Source organism: Cryptotermes secundus, unplaced genomic scaffold, assembly GCF_002891405.2.
Source record: "Cryptotermes secundus unplaced genomic scaffold, Csec_1.0 scaffold280, whole genome shotgun sequence".
Classification (NCBI taxonomy): Eukaryota; Metazoa; Arthropoda; class Insecta; order Blattodea; family Kalotermitidae; genus Cryptotermes; species Cryptotermes secundus.
The window spans coordinates 417,643-431,656 of record NW_019720566.1 but is presented as its reverse complement, the minus strand read 5'-3'; the positions used below and the strand labels follow the sequence as shown (position 1 = coordinate 431,656).

General features: G+C 40.0%; 1 protein-coding gene across 5 annotated transcripts in view; it reads left to right on the top strand.

The window, feature by feature from the left end:
• LOC111868543 (cell division cycle and apoptosis regulator protein 1) overlaps positions 1-14,014 on the top strand; it is a 61,892-nt gene that overhangs the window by 39,887 nt on the left and 7,991 nt on the right. For 3 of the 5 annotated variants that reach the window (XM_023859281.2, XM_023859271.2, XM_023859309.1), the window contains 5 exons: positions 5,271-5,477; positions 7,092-7,268; positions 8,859-8,981; positions 9,180-9,401; positions 11,207-11,437. In XM_023859281.2, coding sequence (XP_023715049.1) covers positions 5,271-5,477; positions 7,092-7,268; positions 8,859-8,981; positions 9,180-9,401; positions 11,207-11,437 — 960 coding nt within the window. The remainder of the gene's footprint in view (positions 1-5,270; positions 5,478-7,091; positions 7,269-8,858; positions 8,982-9,179; positions 9,402-11,206; positions 11,438-14,014) is intronic. The other 2 variants (XM_023859299.2, XM_023859290.2) reach the window with 2 other exon arrangements.

The following is a 14,014-nucleotide window of genomic DNA, read 5'->3' as shown; positions in this document are numbered from 1 at the left end:
CAGAAGATGGGCATGAAAACCAATAGTGCCATTACACTGGAAATACAGTATTGTTGCAGAGGTATTTACACTGTCAAGAATCAGAAATTGTTGGTCATCTTAATTCATTAAAATATTCACCATATCAAAATTTTTTAAAATAATGTTCTGTCTTAATGATATCTATGTTTTATATTATTTAAACATATTTTGTGCATTTCTGAGAAAATCAAGTTTGATTTGAGCTTGTGTAAAATACAGTATATTTGACCATATGAATCAGAATTTCACACTACGACTTTTAGTACAGACGTCTGCCATCAACTTTGATCTAAATCCATTTAGTGGTTTCAGAAATTAAGCATGCTTGAATTAACTGTGTATGCATTCATTGTATACACTCCATTCTGTAATGCACAATAACAATATGAAAGTTACAGGTTAAGTTCTGAGCTAGCCTGGGTATTCATGATGTAGCTGTGGAAGGTTAACCTTTATCCTACGGCCCTTTAAACTTAGGCTGTGGCAGCGGTACGGAATTATTTAAAGGGCCGCTCTTAGAAATCCGTAAAAGCTGTAAGTTACTTACTAATTTTGCTCCTATTTCTGCTATTTCTGTGATAATCGAACGAAATAAACGCTGTTTTTTTCTCGAAAGAATATAGAATCAGATATTGTAATTTACAGATTGTATAAAACATGTTAAAATTTTTGCACTGACTCCAAAAAGAAATTTGCCAATTTTTTTCCTTCTCTGCGAGAATTCATACGTTTTGGACACCCCTGAATGCAATCTGGTGGATGGAGACACTCGGCAACATTGGAGTTGCTGTGTCTAGTAAGTTTATCTCAGTATAAAGTGACGTACCTCGTTCGGAATGTTGATTTGGACGAGTGAAAATAAGCTCAGTGTCTTCGCTCTCAGCTACAGTATAAAGTTCCTACTGTTCTTATATAGATCAAGGCTAACATTGTTTATGCAATTGCTTTTGTAGTATCAACAAAGCGATAATAGAGCTTAGTTCCTGGAATTGTGCAGTCGAAGTTTGTACATGGCCTAGTGTCGTGTGGATAATTCTATCAACGGAATAGGTCCGTGATTCTAAGGGTTCATTCGAAGTACTTTGAAGTTTTATCGTAACATGACGTAATTCAATAGGAATGAGGAGAGTGGGGGAATGAAATGAACTCAGTGCTGCTTTATCGAGCTGGGTTGCACACTTCTTTATACAGTTTCTTTACACTGAGTGCTTGGTTCGTAACTGGAAGTGTTCTGTCTAGCTATCTAATTAGTTCGATCATGGCATCGTCTCATCTCGAAGATTCCGACATATTTCAGCTAATAAATGACACCGATTCAGATTGTGGTACTGACAATTCTGAGAGTGACGTTGAAGGTAGCGAATCAGGAAGTGATATCGATGAAGACCAATCATCTTCGTCGGCAACCTGGGGACCGCCACACCGGCGTGGCACTAGGAGTGTGAATACTTATTCAGGTGGACCTGTGGGGTTAAAAACCCATGAAGCTCCACATGTAAATAAGGATTCCACCCCTTTCAGCGTTTTCATGCTGTATTTCGCAGAGATTATCCATCTGCTGGTGGAAGAGACGAACAGATACTACCACCAGCACATAGAGAGACGTCAAGACGGACCTTCTCCGCGGCCTGACGTGACCGAATCCGAGATGTTTCTGTTTCTAGGAATAATCATTCAGATGGGACATGACATTAGAGACAGACTGACGGACTACTGGTCGACTGCCGAACAATTTGCCACGCCTTTCTACTCTAAGACAATGAAACGCGACCGATTTCTTCACATTCTTCGTTTTCTACATTTTGCAGACAACAGGACAGAAATTGACAGGAATGACGACAGTTATGACCGACTTTGGAAAATTCGGACCATCTTCGACACTCTCAATGACGCATTTGAAAAATATTATAACCCTTCCGAACATTTGGCCATTGACGAAATAATTGTAAAATACAAAGGGAGGGTGATTTTTAAGCAGTACATTCCGAAGAAACACAAACGTTTCGGAATCAAAATTTTCAAAATTTGTGACGCCGCTGGGTATACGTATGACATGAAAGTTTACCTAGGAAAAGACAGGACACGTGCCGACCGAGACGTGACAGCGACACATGCTACAGTTAGGGACCTGTGCAGGCGTATTGAGGGCGTAGGTCACAAACTGTACATGGACAATTTCTTTTCTTCGCCCGACTTGTTTGACGAACTGATGACAAAGAAGATAACGTGCTGTGGGACAGTCAGACCTAATCGGAAGGGCTTGCCTGACGATTTTCGACGAAGACAGTTTCGACTTAGGAAAGGGGACATTCGTGTTAGGGTGAGACAGAACATGACAGCTCTAGTTTGGAAGGACAAACGTGACGTTTACATGCTGACAAATATGCACTCTCCTCCAGCAGAAGGCAATTTCTGTGGTGAGCATGGAAATGCCACAAAACCAGCTGTTGTTGCTGACTACAACAAGCACATGGGTTATGTGGACAAGGCGGACAGGATGGCAAACAGTTATGGCATCTGTCGTCGGACCTGGAAATGGACAAATAAACTATTTTTCCATCTCCTGGATCTGACGATTCTGAACAGTTATATCCTGTTGTCATCCTGTGGCGCGAAATTGTCACACAGAGATTTTCGTCTCGCCCTTGTGCGGAACATGCTGGAGCTCGCTGGAAGGGGTCCACCTCGCCCTCAACGGCCCAGGGGTCGACCCCCGGCTGTTAGATCGGAGCCATCTCGAATAGGGGAGGTCACAATACAACATTGGCCGACTTCCTCTACTTCGAAGTTGAGATGTCGTGAGTGTTCTTCGCGTGGGATACGAAGAACCGTCCGGACAAAGTGCGTCAGGTGCGACATCGGACTGTGCATTTCCGGATGTTTCCAAGAATACCACACGAAGGCCACATTCCGGTAGATGAGGCAGGTGGGAAGACAGACGCTTCATGCAGATGGTGGCCACAAATTACGTAAGTACAAAATTATTTTTTACGTTAAACTTTTATTTCAGGTAAAGATAGCACGCGCGGACTGTGCGACCAGGAGTCGAACCCCTGCCGTTTTATCGGAGATATCTCGATTATAGAAGGCCAAACCACATCACTGGCCGACTTCCTCTACTTCGCAATTGAGGTGTCGTGTGTGCTTTTCGCGTGGGAAACGAAAGACCGTCCGCACAATGTTCGCGAAGTGCGAAATCGGACTCTGCATTTCCGGATTTTTTTAGAATTCCACACGAAGGCAACATTCCAGCAGATGACGCAGGTGGGAAGACAGACACTCCATGCAGATGGTGGCCAAAAATTATATAAGTAGGACATTATTTTCTACCTTAAAAATGTATTTCAAATAACGTCCGCACGCGCGGACTTTGCGACACCACATGGCGTCATTCGTACCGCTGCCTTTATATTTGCGACGACATACGGTGTCTTTTGTCGTTTAAAGGTTAAGAGCAGATTCATGAATTTAACTTCTGAAAATGTGGGAGGGAGGAAAGAATAGCATTAGACAGTGCAGTGCTTTGTGAGGAAGTAAGGTGTCCATATGTGCATAATGTCTGGTTCATTGCCATGTAAATAAATGAAGTGTTTCATTGTGACTGGACATATAGTTTCCCACCCATTTCAAGATTTTACAGCTGAGTATGTAAAGGCAAGAAATTGTTACATGGCATCAATAATTTTGAGATTAGGGACAAAAATGAACTAGCCTTTGCTACAGGGGAGGGTAAAATGCAGGGCTTGAGCCACCATATTGAATCCAGGGGTTTTTGTAACCTGAAACTGAGGTGAAGTTGGGATATAAGCAGTCAGGATATATTGTGTGATGAAATCCCTGCAAGTCTTTTATACACAATGTTGATATATGGAATTCCACATGGTTCTTGCTGAAGAACCACATGTCACCCTGTGTTCATAATTTATTTTGCATTGTACCAACCTTTATCAAACAGGGATTTCCTGTCTTCATCTCACACTTCCATGATTTCTGACGCAAATTAACGTCTTGTACTGTGCGAGTATACAGAATTGGCTTAACCTTGAAGCATAAGTGGTCAAAAACATGGACTGAATGATTTCTCTGCTGATTTTCTATCGATGTTCAGTTTCATTCTGCACATCTTGCAATGAATAATGGAAAGCCTCAGGTCAGGCAAGTTTCTTTGCCAGAGGGGATAAGTTATTCATATTAGAGAAAGAAAACTTGTTGGTTATGTAATTGTTTAATGTGAAAAAGAAATGAAAGATATGAATCTTTTTGTTAATTCAGAAGGAGGGAATTTTGAAACATGGCATGCCTGTAGGACAAAGTCTCATGCAGGTTGCTCTAAGAGTTTGAAAGGAATTATTAGGGAACAATTTGTAGAACTTTATTTGCCAAGACAACAGCTGCAAGGTTGAGTAAATTCTCCAATTAGACAATGGAAGTTTTGTGGGATCAAGAATAAGATGTGGGTGATTGAAGAGAAGAGCTTGTCACATGTTTTGTCCAAGCTGTGGAGGTAAAAATGGGACCCTATCATAACTCACTTGCAGGTTTAGCACCATTAAAATTAAATATGTACTTGTCTCCATTCTCATCTAAGAAATGGCTGCTTTCCAAGGGATTTTCTCACCAACATTTTTATGTATATCTTATTTATCCATTAGAGTAACATGTCCAGTGTTGGGCTGGTTAAGTTAACTGTAACACTCTTAGACTTATCCAAGAGAAATAGAGATGAAGACCTCCCTCCTCCATATTTCCTTGCAGATGTTGGGATATACATGTTATATAACCTCTGCAGGTAGAACATAATCTGTATACCTACTCAGATGCTGGAGTTCTTGCATCACCTTATCAGCAAAGTGAAAAGTGTATACATTTAAAATTCCCCATTTTAGCACTGCCCACTTCTGAAATCCAGAAATTCATATGTATGAATTACACATAGTAGAGAGTCATCTTTGAAACAGTGACCACATTGGGCTGTGGTTGCTCTAGCAGAATATCCTTTGTTGGCCCAAATGATTCACAAGTGGTAGGAAGTGTAGCATGAATTTCAGATTGATTGTACATTAAAAGTACTTATAAGAGTTTAGCTGAAACACGGAGCAGATCCTCCTGTCATTGTTGTACAAGTGTTCTCAAGTCATTTTGACATGCATGATGACTTTTTAGTTTTTCGTTAATGCTCCATTGGTTTGAGCCCTAGACATTACCACAACTAGTAATGTGGTGATTTGCTGTTATGTGCACCTGCTCAGGTGAATGAACTTCGACAGGAGTTGGAGGCACGCACCTTGAGCCCAAAGGGGCTGAAGTCTCAGCTTATAGCTCGGCTCACCAAGGCTATCAAGACTGAAGCGGAGAAGGCTGAAGAGGAGGAAGTGAAGAAGGGGGATGATCCTGAGCCTGTACCCAAACAGGAGTTGGAAGACAAAGATGATGAGAAAAAGAAGAAAGAGGTAAAGGTACAGACTGACACAGAAGAGTATAATAATATATTATTTTGATGCGTATTTCTTTCTCACAGTTTTTAAGGTAAAAATACAAAAAAAAAACTGTGAGGAAAAATCGTTTTCTTAACACAGTGAATGAAGTTAAATGCTGGAGTGAAAGGAGGTGATTAGTTCCTAATATGGACTAAAGTAGAATGTTGTGCTGTGCGGTAGTAGATGCTTGTTCAACTTCAGTCGAATATTGCAGCAGTAGGGTTAAGAGATACTGTACATTCTGTGATAGGATTTGTGTAAGATTTTGATTGTGGTGATAAAGGGGCATTGTGAACACTCCCAAATTTTCCACTTTGAGGTTTTTAGTTCTTTTTATTACCTTGGTGAAAAGNGGGGGGGGGGGGGAGTGAACCAAAAAAAAAATAAAAAACAATTGTATCTGGGCTGAGCTTGCAGAATATGGTGGAAACAATAAATGCATACAAAAGTTTTTAAGTGGCTAGCCTGAAAGGTCCCATTCAGGAGGCATGAAAATGTGATGTGGATTAAATTTTCTCATATTAAGGACTAAATATTATCTCTTGTAAGTGTGGCCATGAACATTAGGTGTAGGCATATTGACACAAGGAGCCTGATTAAATGTAACAGAGTAGCAGGGACTCTCAATTAATGTCAACCAGCTCATAATGCATAAGGTGATTTCATGATAGGTGTTCACTGATATACTGTGCCTATAATGGGGAGAGAGTATAATGTTTATAGGGTCTTGGTCTGAATCTCTGCGACTCAAGTTGATTCAGCACTGTGTTCTACACCTGTGCGGTCTAGAAAACCGAGATTAATGGCCATGGGAGTCTATTGTGCTGAACCTCAAGCAAAACAGTGATTTGCTATTTCTTTTGCCAGTACAGGCATTCTTAGTTTCAGGCCCTGTCAGAACCTATGACCATATTTTTGCTGTTTCCAAGACATTTATAAGTTATGACTTGCTGGTCCTGTCATATTTTTATGTCTCATTCTCTTGGTTTTAGTTGGTTGGTTGGATGAATTCCTGCTGGCCGTCACCAGCACAGTTCCAGGTTTCAGGCCCCATAGGGACCCATGACCAAATTCTTACTCATTCCAAGACCACTTATATGTATGTTATATGTCTCCTCTTCAACTTTGGCTCAGACTGAATAGAAAACACTGCCTCCAATAGTTCCACTGTTGTCCACATATCCATTGCCACGGGAAATTATTTACTAAGCCATTGCCTCACAGTGGATGTATTTTCTGGCTCCATTGTTCTGGCTTTTAGGTGTCATGTGACAATATAATTTGTTAAATGTATATTACATGATGCACAGTGACACTCAAATACAGTATCTACAGTATCTCTCCTACATGGAGTTTATTAGTTAATCAGTGGACAGCTCATTAATATGGTTCTGAAGAAGGAAATCCATTCCTTTGGCACTCTGCAGATGAGCCAGTGAAATTCTGCTGTAGCTTGAGATTATTAGAGACTAATAATTTAGCCGTGTAAGAAATTTGTGCGTATTTTAGTGTTTACTATTATGCAAATAAGGGGCAGTTATACAAACTGTGTAGCACTGATTTGTTTCTGTAATATTCTTTTTCTTTGTGCAGGAGGAGGAAAAAAGGAAGCAGGATGAACGAGAGAGAATAGCCAGGGAGAAGCGATATGCATTGCCAGAATCTCCTCATATTGTGGTACACCCCTCACGCACAGCCAAATCAGGGAAATTTGACTGTACTGTTATGTCTCTGTCCCTACTACTTGATTATCGACCAGAAGACACTAAGGTGTGTATTGCTTAACTGATTACATGGATTTTTTATTTTAATATTAGTAGAGGTTCACATACATGCATAGGACAGGATTGGTATGGTGTATTAAAATTGACTGGATATCCTAGTATAATGCCTCTTTTTCATAAAGGTTCCTTCTTTTGGCCTTTTCTTCTTCCACTGTGTATCCAGTATCATGATGCATGAAGACTCCAGAAAATTTGATGGACCACTTCCCAGAGTTTATTTAATTTCAGAATATCTTCAATTATGGACTCTGACAGGTTTTCTATGTTTTTTTTTTCTCCTTTGCCAGACTGAGTTGTGGGATAGTGAAGGATATACCACTCCTTGATTTCAAGAGACTGGCCATTGTGGTGTAACATTATATCAGAGTTTCAATAAATACCAGTGCCTTGTTCAAGAAGGCTGAAAGGCTGAAGTGTCATGGTATAATAGATAATCTTCAGGGGATGAAGTGCCACTGCCTAATTTCATAAGATTAAATCATGTGAATACAATTGTTGTATTTACTTGCATACTATGTACCTCTTTTTTCTGAAATTAGTTTCCAGAAAATATGTTCTGAATCCCACAAGGGAATATTCATTTTTAAACAGGTGGCTTGACATAGTATTAATAATGGTTTCATTGTGATAGTATTTCATACATGGAGTAATGCACATCCTACCTCACACCCCACCCCACTTGCATACCACTTCCTGTAATAGATGGGTATTTGACTTGCGTAATCATGCCATTGTTGCCACAGCTGTCCGCTGAATTAGCCTCAGTAGCATATGCATGGTCATTAGGAGTAAATGGGTTTTGTTTTATACAGATTATCATACACTTGCTAAGATAAATAAGACATTCAGATTGTCAGTGGTATATGAGGCTGAGAAGTAGGAAGTCATGCATGATAGTGAAAGTGTGACTACTGTTCAGTAATGACAACAGTAACTAGCAATGGTGGACATTTTGAAGCTATTCTATGGACATTTTTCCGTGAAACACTGTTATAAACAATATTAGGATTGTATATTGTGTTTCCTTATTATTGTTCTCCCATAACAAATGCAGCAGATTCTCCAAAGAAAGTGTTTACCATCAGTTTTTTCCTGTGCCAGTTTATTTCCCCCTAAATTCTGCTCCTGACAATTGGGTCACATGTGATATATGAGGGCATATGCATAAGCAGATTTTAATTACAGTTATGGTGGGGTTAATGCCATTATCTATTCGCGTAGTGGGGGGTGGAGTCCAACTGGGTCCACTCGGCAGGGCGGCCACTGATTGGCCTGTTGTAGCCTGCCCTGGGTGATTATGATGATGGAGAATTTGGTGGAATGAAGATTGGCAAGGGAAACAGAAGTACTTGGAGAAAACCTGCCCTAGTGCCACTTTGTCCACCACAAATCCCACTTGACCAGACCTGGGATCAAACCCGGGTTACTGTGGTAGGTTTGATCTAAAAAAAATGTTACACTTTCTTCTCAATAAATACATCACTGACTGCTTTTTATAAACCATATCTGGTCATATGTTTTACTGTTGTAATTTGAATGAAAATTTTCCATTTTTTATGATTGTTATATGTTTCAGGAACATTCTTTTGAAGTTTCTCTCTTTGCTGAGCTGTTCAATGAGATGTTGATGAGAGACTTCGGATTTCGAATATATCGTGCTTTGAATGATGCTCCTGAGCGTGCCAAAGAAGATGAGAAGGTTGGTAGAAGCATTTTGACAAAAAAAGTTATGCATATAATAAAACTAGCAAATATGTAACACTTCGTATAGTTCTTTAATGGTAATACCATAGACAGTTTTTTTACAGTACATGAAAATACTTTGACAGTTATTAAAATTCTTTGCAAGCTCTCTGATACAAGTACTTTATTTTAATGTCCATATTTGTTTCAACAGGATAGGAAGAAGGAGCGTGACAAGAAGGATGAAAAGGACAAAAAGGACAGGAAAGATGATAAGAGAGATGATAAAAAGAATGGCAAGAAAGAGGACAAGGATGAAAAGAAAGAAGACAAAGACAGGAGAGATGATTCTAAGAGTAAAAGTGATGAAAAGGAGAAAGAAAGAGAGAAAAATGAAGATAAGGATGATGAAGATGAGGAAGAGGATGAAGATGAGGTAAGAACATCTTTAAGGTTCTCCCTGAAAAGAAGTGAAATGTAAGCAGTTGTTCTTGTGCTTAATTAATTAAGCACCATACCATGTGGATGTATGGAGGAGCAGAGGTATGGCTCCACCTCAGTACTAGAGGGAGATGAGTGGTCAGCTTCATGTCCTGGCTGCTTTACCTTCAGTGAAGGATCTCCAGTACTCATTCAGTAGGAGGCTGGGACTGTGGTGGTGCTGTGGTGAAGAGTAATATCTGTTACTACTACTGAGAATCAGACCCCAGCCATCCAGACCATAGCCCATCCTTATACCAGTTTAGCTGTCCTGCTTCTCTCTGAAAGGCAAAACAGTTGAAATAAGTTCAAATACAAAGTTGTGCATTTTTCTTTGATTATTTAGTGAATCAGCTTCCATGTGATTTAAAAAAAAAAAAGCTTTTGAAATTGGTTGATGACATACTCATGAATGGGCAACATATGTTCTGTGTTTTAACACTTCCAGCCTGGCAGGTGTACCGGTACCATGTGGCAGTGTTGTTATTCTACAGTTTTTATTACTGCAGTGGCAGCATTACTGTAATGGAACAACTAAAGAATTGAATGTATCAAGTCTGGTCTGTTTTATGATGGGAGTCATGTAATGTGACATGTAGACCCATTGCCAAGTAACAGCTGTGTAAACAATTTACAGTACAACAGCTGTTGCTAGGGAACAGCTCTGTGGACACATTTCCCCGGCAATGAGAGAACATGCAATAATGGAAGAGACATTTTCTGCACAGTCCATGCTGGGGCTATAAAATGAGTACTAGTAGTTCAGTTAAGTTAGTTGAGAGTTGTGAGAAGTGAGAAGTTAGCTGAGGATGAGAAAAGTTCAGGAACACAGGAAGGGGAACATCCACTGTTTGAGTCCTCTCCCAAGCAGTGGTTAAGGCAGACTGAGAAGACTTTATTTGTCTTATAGTTACAGTGATCTTTGAAGTGTGTAACTCAGTGAGACTGTCAAGTTATTTGTAGTTATGAGCGTAAATGTCCAGTAAAATTAAAATTAAATTCGCTTAATGGGAGGTGGAGTCCAACTGGGTCCAATTGGCATGGCGGCCACTGATTGGCCTATTGTAGCCTGCCTCGGGTGATTATGATGATGGAGAACTTGGTGGAATGAAGATTGGTAGGGGAAACTGAAGTACTCGGAGAAAACCCGCCCCAATGCCAGTTTGTCCACCACAAATCCCACTTGACCAGACCAGGGTTTGAACCAGGGCTGGCGCGGTGGGAAGCCAGCGACTAACCACTTGAGCTGTGGAGCAGCCTTAAATGTCCAGTAAATCCAATTACCAATCCAAACCTTCACTATAGTCATACGTGACTGATCACGTGACAGTAATATTGTGTTATGTCTTATAGTTTTGAGTAGAGGCTTATGTGTGTGGTTAATTATTAATTTTTATATTTGTGCTGCTTAACATTGCCATATACCAAGTATTGGTCAGCTTATGTCAAATTTCTGTACTTACCTCTTTCAACCCCTGTTTGCAGTGTGACATGAGAACATTATTTATTCTTTGTAACAGAATAAAGTGTGGCCATGTGAATCCCATATTGCCTAGATAAGTATGCCTCTGTCTTTCAGATGTGGTTCCTACACAGGAAGGCACCAAAGGTTTTGAGATGAAGAATAAATAATTTATATTTAAATTTTTGTCATATCAGTTATTCATAAAATTAAATTTATATTGTACACGTAGTAAGTAGGAGATCATTGCAGTGAGTAAATATCCCTTTCTCAGACTCCATGTTGTTTTTGGGTTTTAGGAAGATGAAGATTCAAAAGACAGCAAAAAAGAGAAAGAACGAGATGATAAGGACAGAAAGAGAGACAAAGATAAAGACAAAAAGAAGAAGGAACGAGTGAAGCTGTATACAGAGGATCCACATCTGTTGTTAGCATTTGTATATTTCGACCAGTCACATTGTGGGTACATATTTGACAAGGATATTGAGGAACTTCTTTACACACTGGGTCTGAACCTCTCCAGAGCACAGGTACAGATTTCAGTTAATGTAGCTGTCTGGTAATAGAACATTAAGGTTAATGTTAGTATTGCATTGCATCCTAAGAAATAATCCTGAGCCACTTCAGATGAGTTCCATTTTAATAATTTATTTGTGTAAGATCCATTTTAATGTTTCATTGTTGAAGTCTTCCATGTGTGTGCTTGCAAGAGGTTCCATAGGCATTTATTGCTTTCTCAACAGAGTTCATGTCAAGCCTTTTTTTTTTATTTGACTACCTCAACACCCTTATGTAGAAATGTGTAAATTTTTTGTTTTCTCATGCAATATCTTCCATTCGCCATTTACTTGACTTTCAAAGGATATAGAGTATGTTTCTAAATTATCATTGGGGTTTTTCATAACTGCCTTCACCTCCTTGTCTACTGGCCACAGTATCCCCGACTAATTTAGAATCACCCTGTGTAGTCCGATATAGACGTGTGAGTGTCTTGCAAGTGACCAGATGTCCGATCTATTGACAGTCCCATGTCTCCTTATTGAGGAGCCCTTTTGGTACCCTGTGTTAGTACTCACTCGAAACAAAGCATGCCATTTTAATTTTACTTTGCAAGTATGCAGCAGAGTACATGTATCAGATTTGTGTAAGCAGCTCTTATAATCACATGCAACAAGTTATTGACATTCTGAACCCAGACAGCAGAAATATTCTCCGCATCATTCCTGTTTCCACATCTGTAACAGTAGGATTGCTATTCAAAACTGATAAATGTATGTGGGGAGGTAAATATGAGAGGAAAAATGTATTTCTTATGATTGGAATTATGTCATAGTGCTCAGTGGCACGTTGTTACCAAAACAAACTCTGTGGCCTGTAGTCCGCAAGTGAACTATACCGAACGAACGACTGCCGCTTGTTGGGGAAGTTAGTGCCAACTTTTGCGGATAGAGGGTGTCATGTGGTCAGCGCAATGGATCCCCACAGCCATTAATTTCGGTTTTCTAGACTGGAGCTGCTATTTCCTTGAAGTAGCTCCTCAGTTATCCTCACGAGGCTGAGTGGACCCCGTTCCAGACCCACTGCTTCTTGGAAAAGCTGGTAGTGCTGGGAATCAAACCTGGGACCTCTGAATCTAGTCAGGAACTCTGACCACTAGACCACAGAGGCGGTCCACACGTTGTTACCACTCTCTGTAATTTTCTTTGTTGATTTTCTTATGAAGCAGTCGTATGAATCTAGCAGAGAAAGTATAGAGACAATATGTGTAGCTACTGAATATGACATTCTGGTGTTCAGTGGCCTATTTGTTTCCACCTTACGCATGTTGTTTGTATGGTCAATTTACAGAGAGCAGAAAATATGAATGCTACTTGTTTGGAAACAATGCACAGGGGATCACTGGATAGAGGTTTCAATGTAGCCATCCTCTTCTGGGTAATTTTGAATTATCATTGTTTCCAGATGCTAATAGAGACAAAACTTCTAACCAGTGATGCTCGCCAAAATCTCAGTTGGTGCCAGTCTTGTCACTGTTGTCAGTGCTTTCCCAGCTTTTCCTTGGCCCATGTCATATCTGTTGTGTACATCAAAATAGGCAATTAAATCCTTTTACTTGTCACAACTTAACGTTTTCTGAAGTATTTCAATTCAAAACAATATTTTTAGTGGTCATAAAATTACCCAGCTATGCAGTTTCTGTTTAGATTTTGCGCTTAGATTTTTTACATGATGAAATGAATCTTCTGAACACAACTGGAAAAATGTTTTTATATTTTACTTCAGTTGTTGTAATTTCTGTAACCACCCTTAACATTGGGCATTGTTTCTTCTGTCTGACCATCCTGATGCATTTTTGTTTACTGCCCTTAGCACCACCTTCCACTTATTGTCTAAGTATGTAGGAGATGGATCACAGGTAGGATGGTATTATTATGCCTAAGGTAGTACTGTAGTCCATCAATTAGTTAACCAGCATACCTATTTAATTAACCGTTCAGCGTGGTTTGACGTGTATGTTTCGTCAGGTATTTAAATCGTCTGGGGGGGTTTGACGTGTATGTTTCGTCCAGCTGCACACCTACGTTATAACGCCCATAATATTTGATGGTTTTGCTGTAGATTGTTAGATTTTTCGCTGGCCTGTTGTCAGGAGAACAACGAGAACGACGACAGGAGTTTAGCTGCGCTAAGTGATCGTTACATATGCCTGTCTTGCAGCAAAGTTCCTGTTGCTCTTGCGAGCGATTTCCTCGTTCAAGCTGTTATGAATGGCGTATTTTCTTTGCTCTGAAGCTATAAACAGCAGAGACTGATATGTGCTTGTGTTTATAATATCATATTGCCCTGAGCTGGCCACACTAACACACTCAATTGGAATTCTTAGAAGAGGGATGTCCACATTTTATTCTTGCCAGATCGATTGATTTCGCACAGTACATGGCAGCCAGTTCTTAGAAAAACGCCACAAATTAAGGCAGAACACTGTGGTCACCCCCTGTGACGATGGGTGTGTGTGTGTAGGGGGAAAAGAACGCATTCCTTCATGTATTATCGCTCCAGTTGACTCCATTTTATCGTACTGACCTTGGTGGTCGTTTCGAGGGATG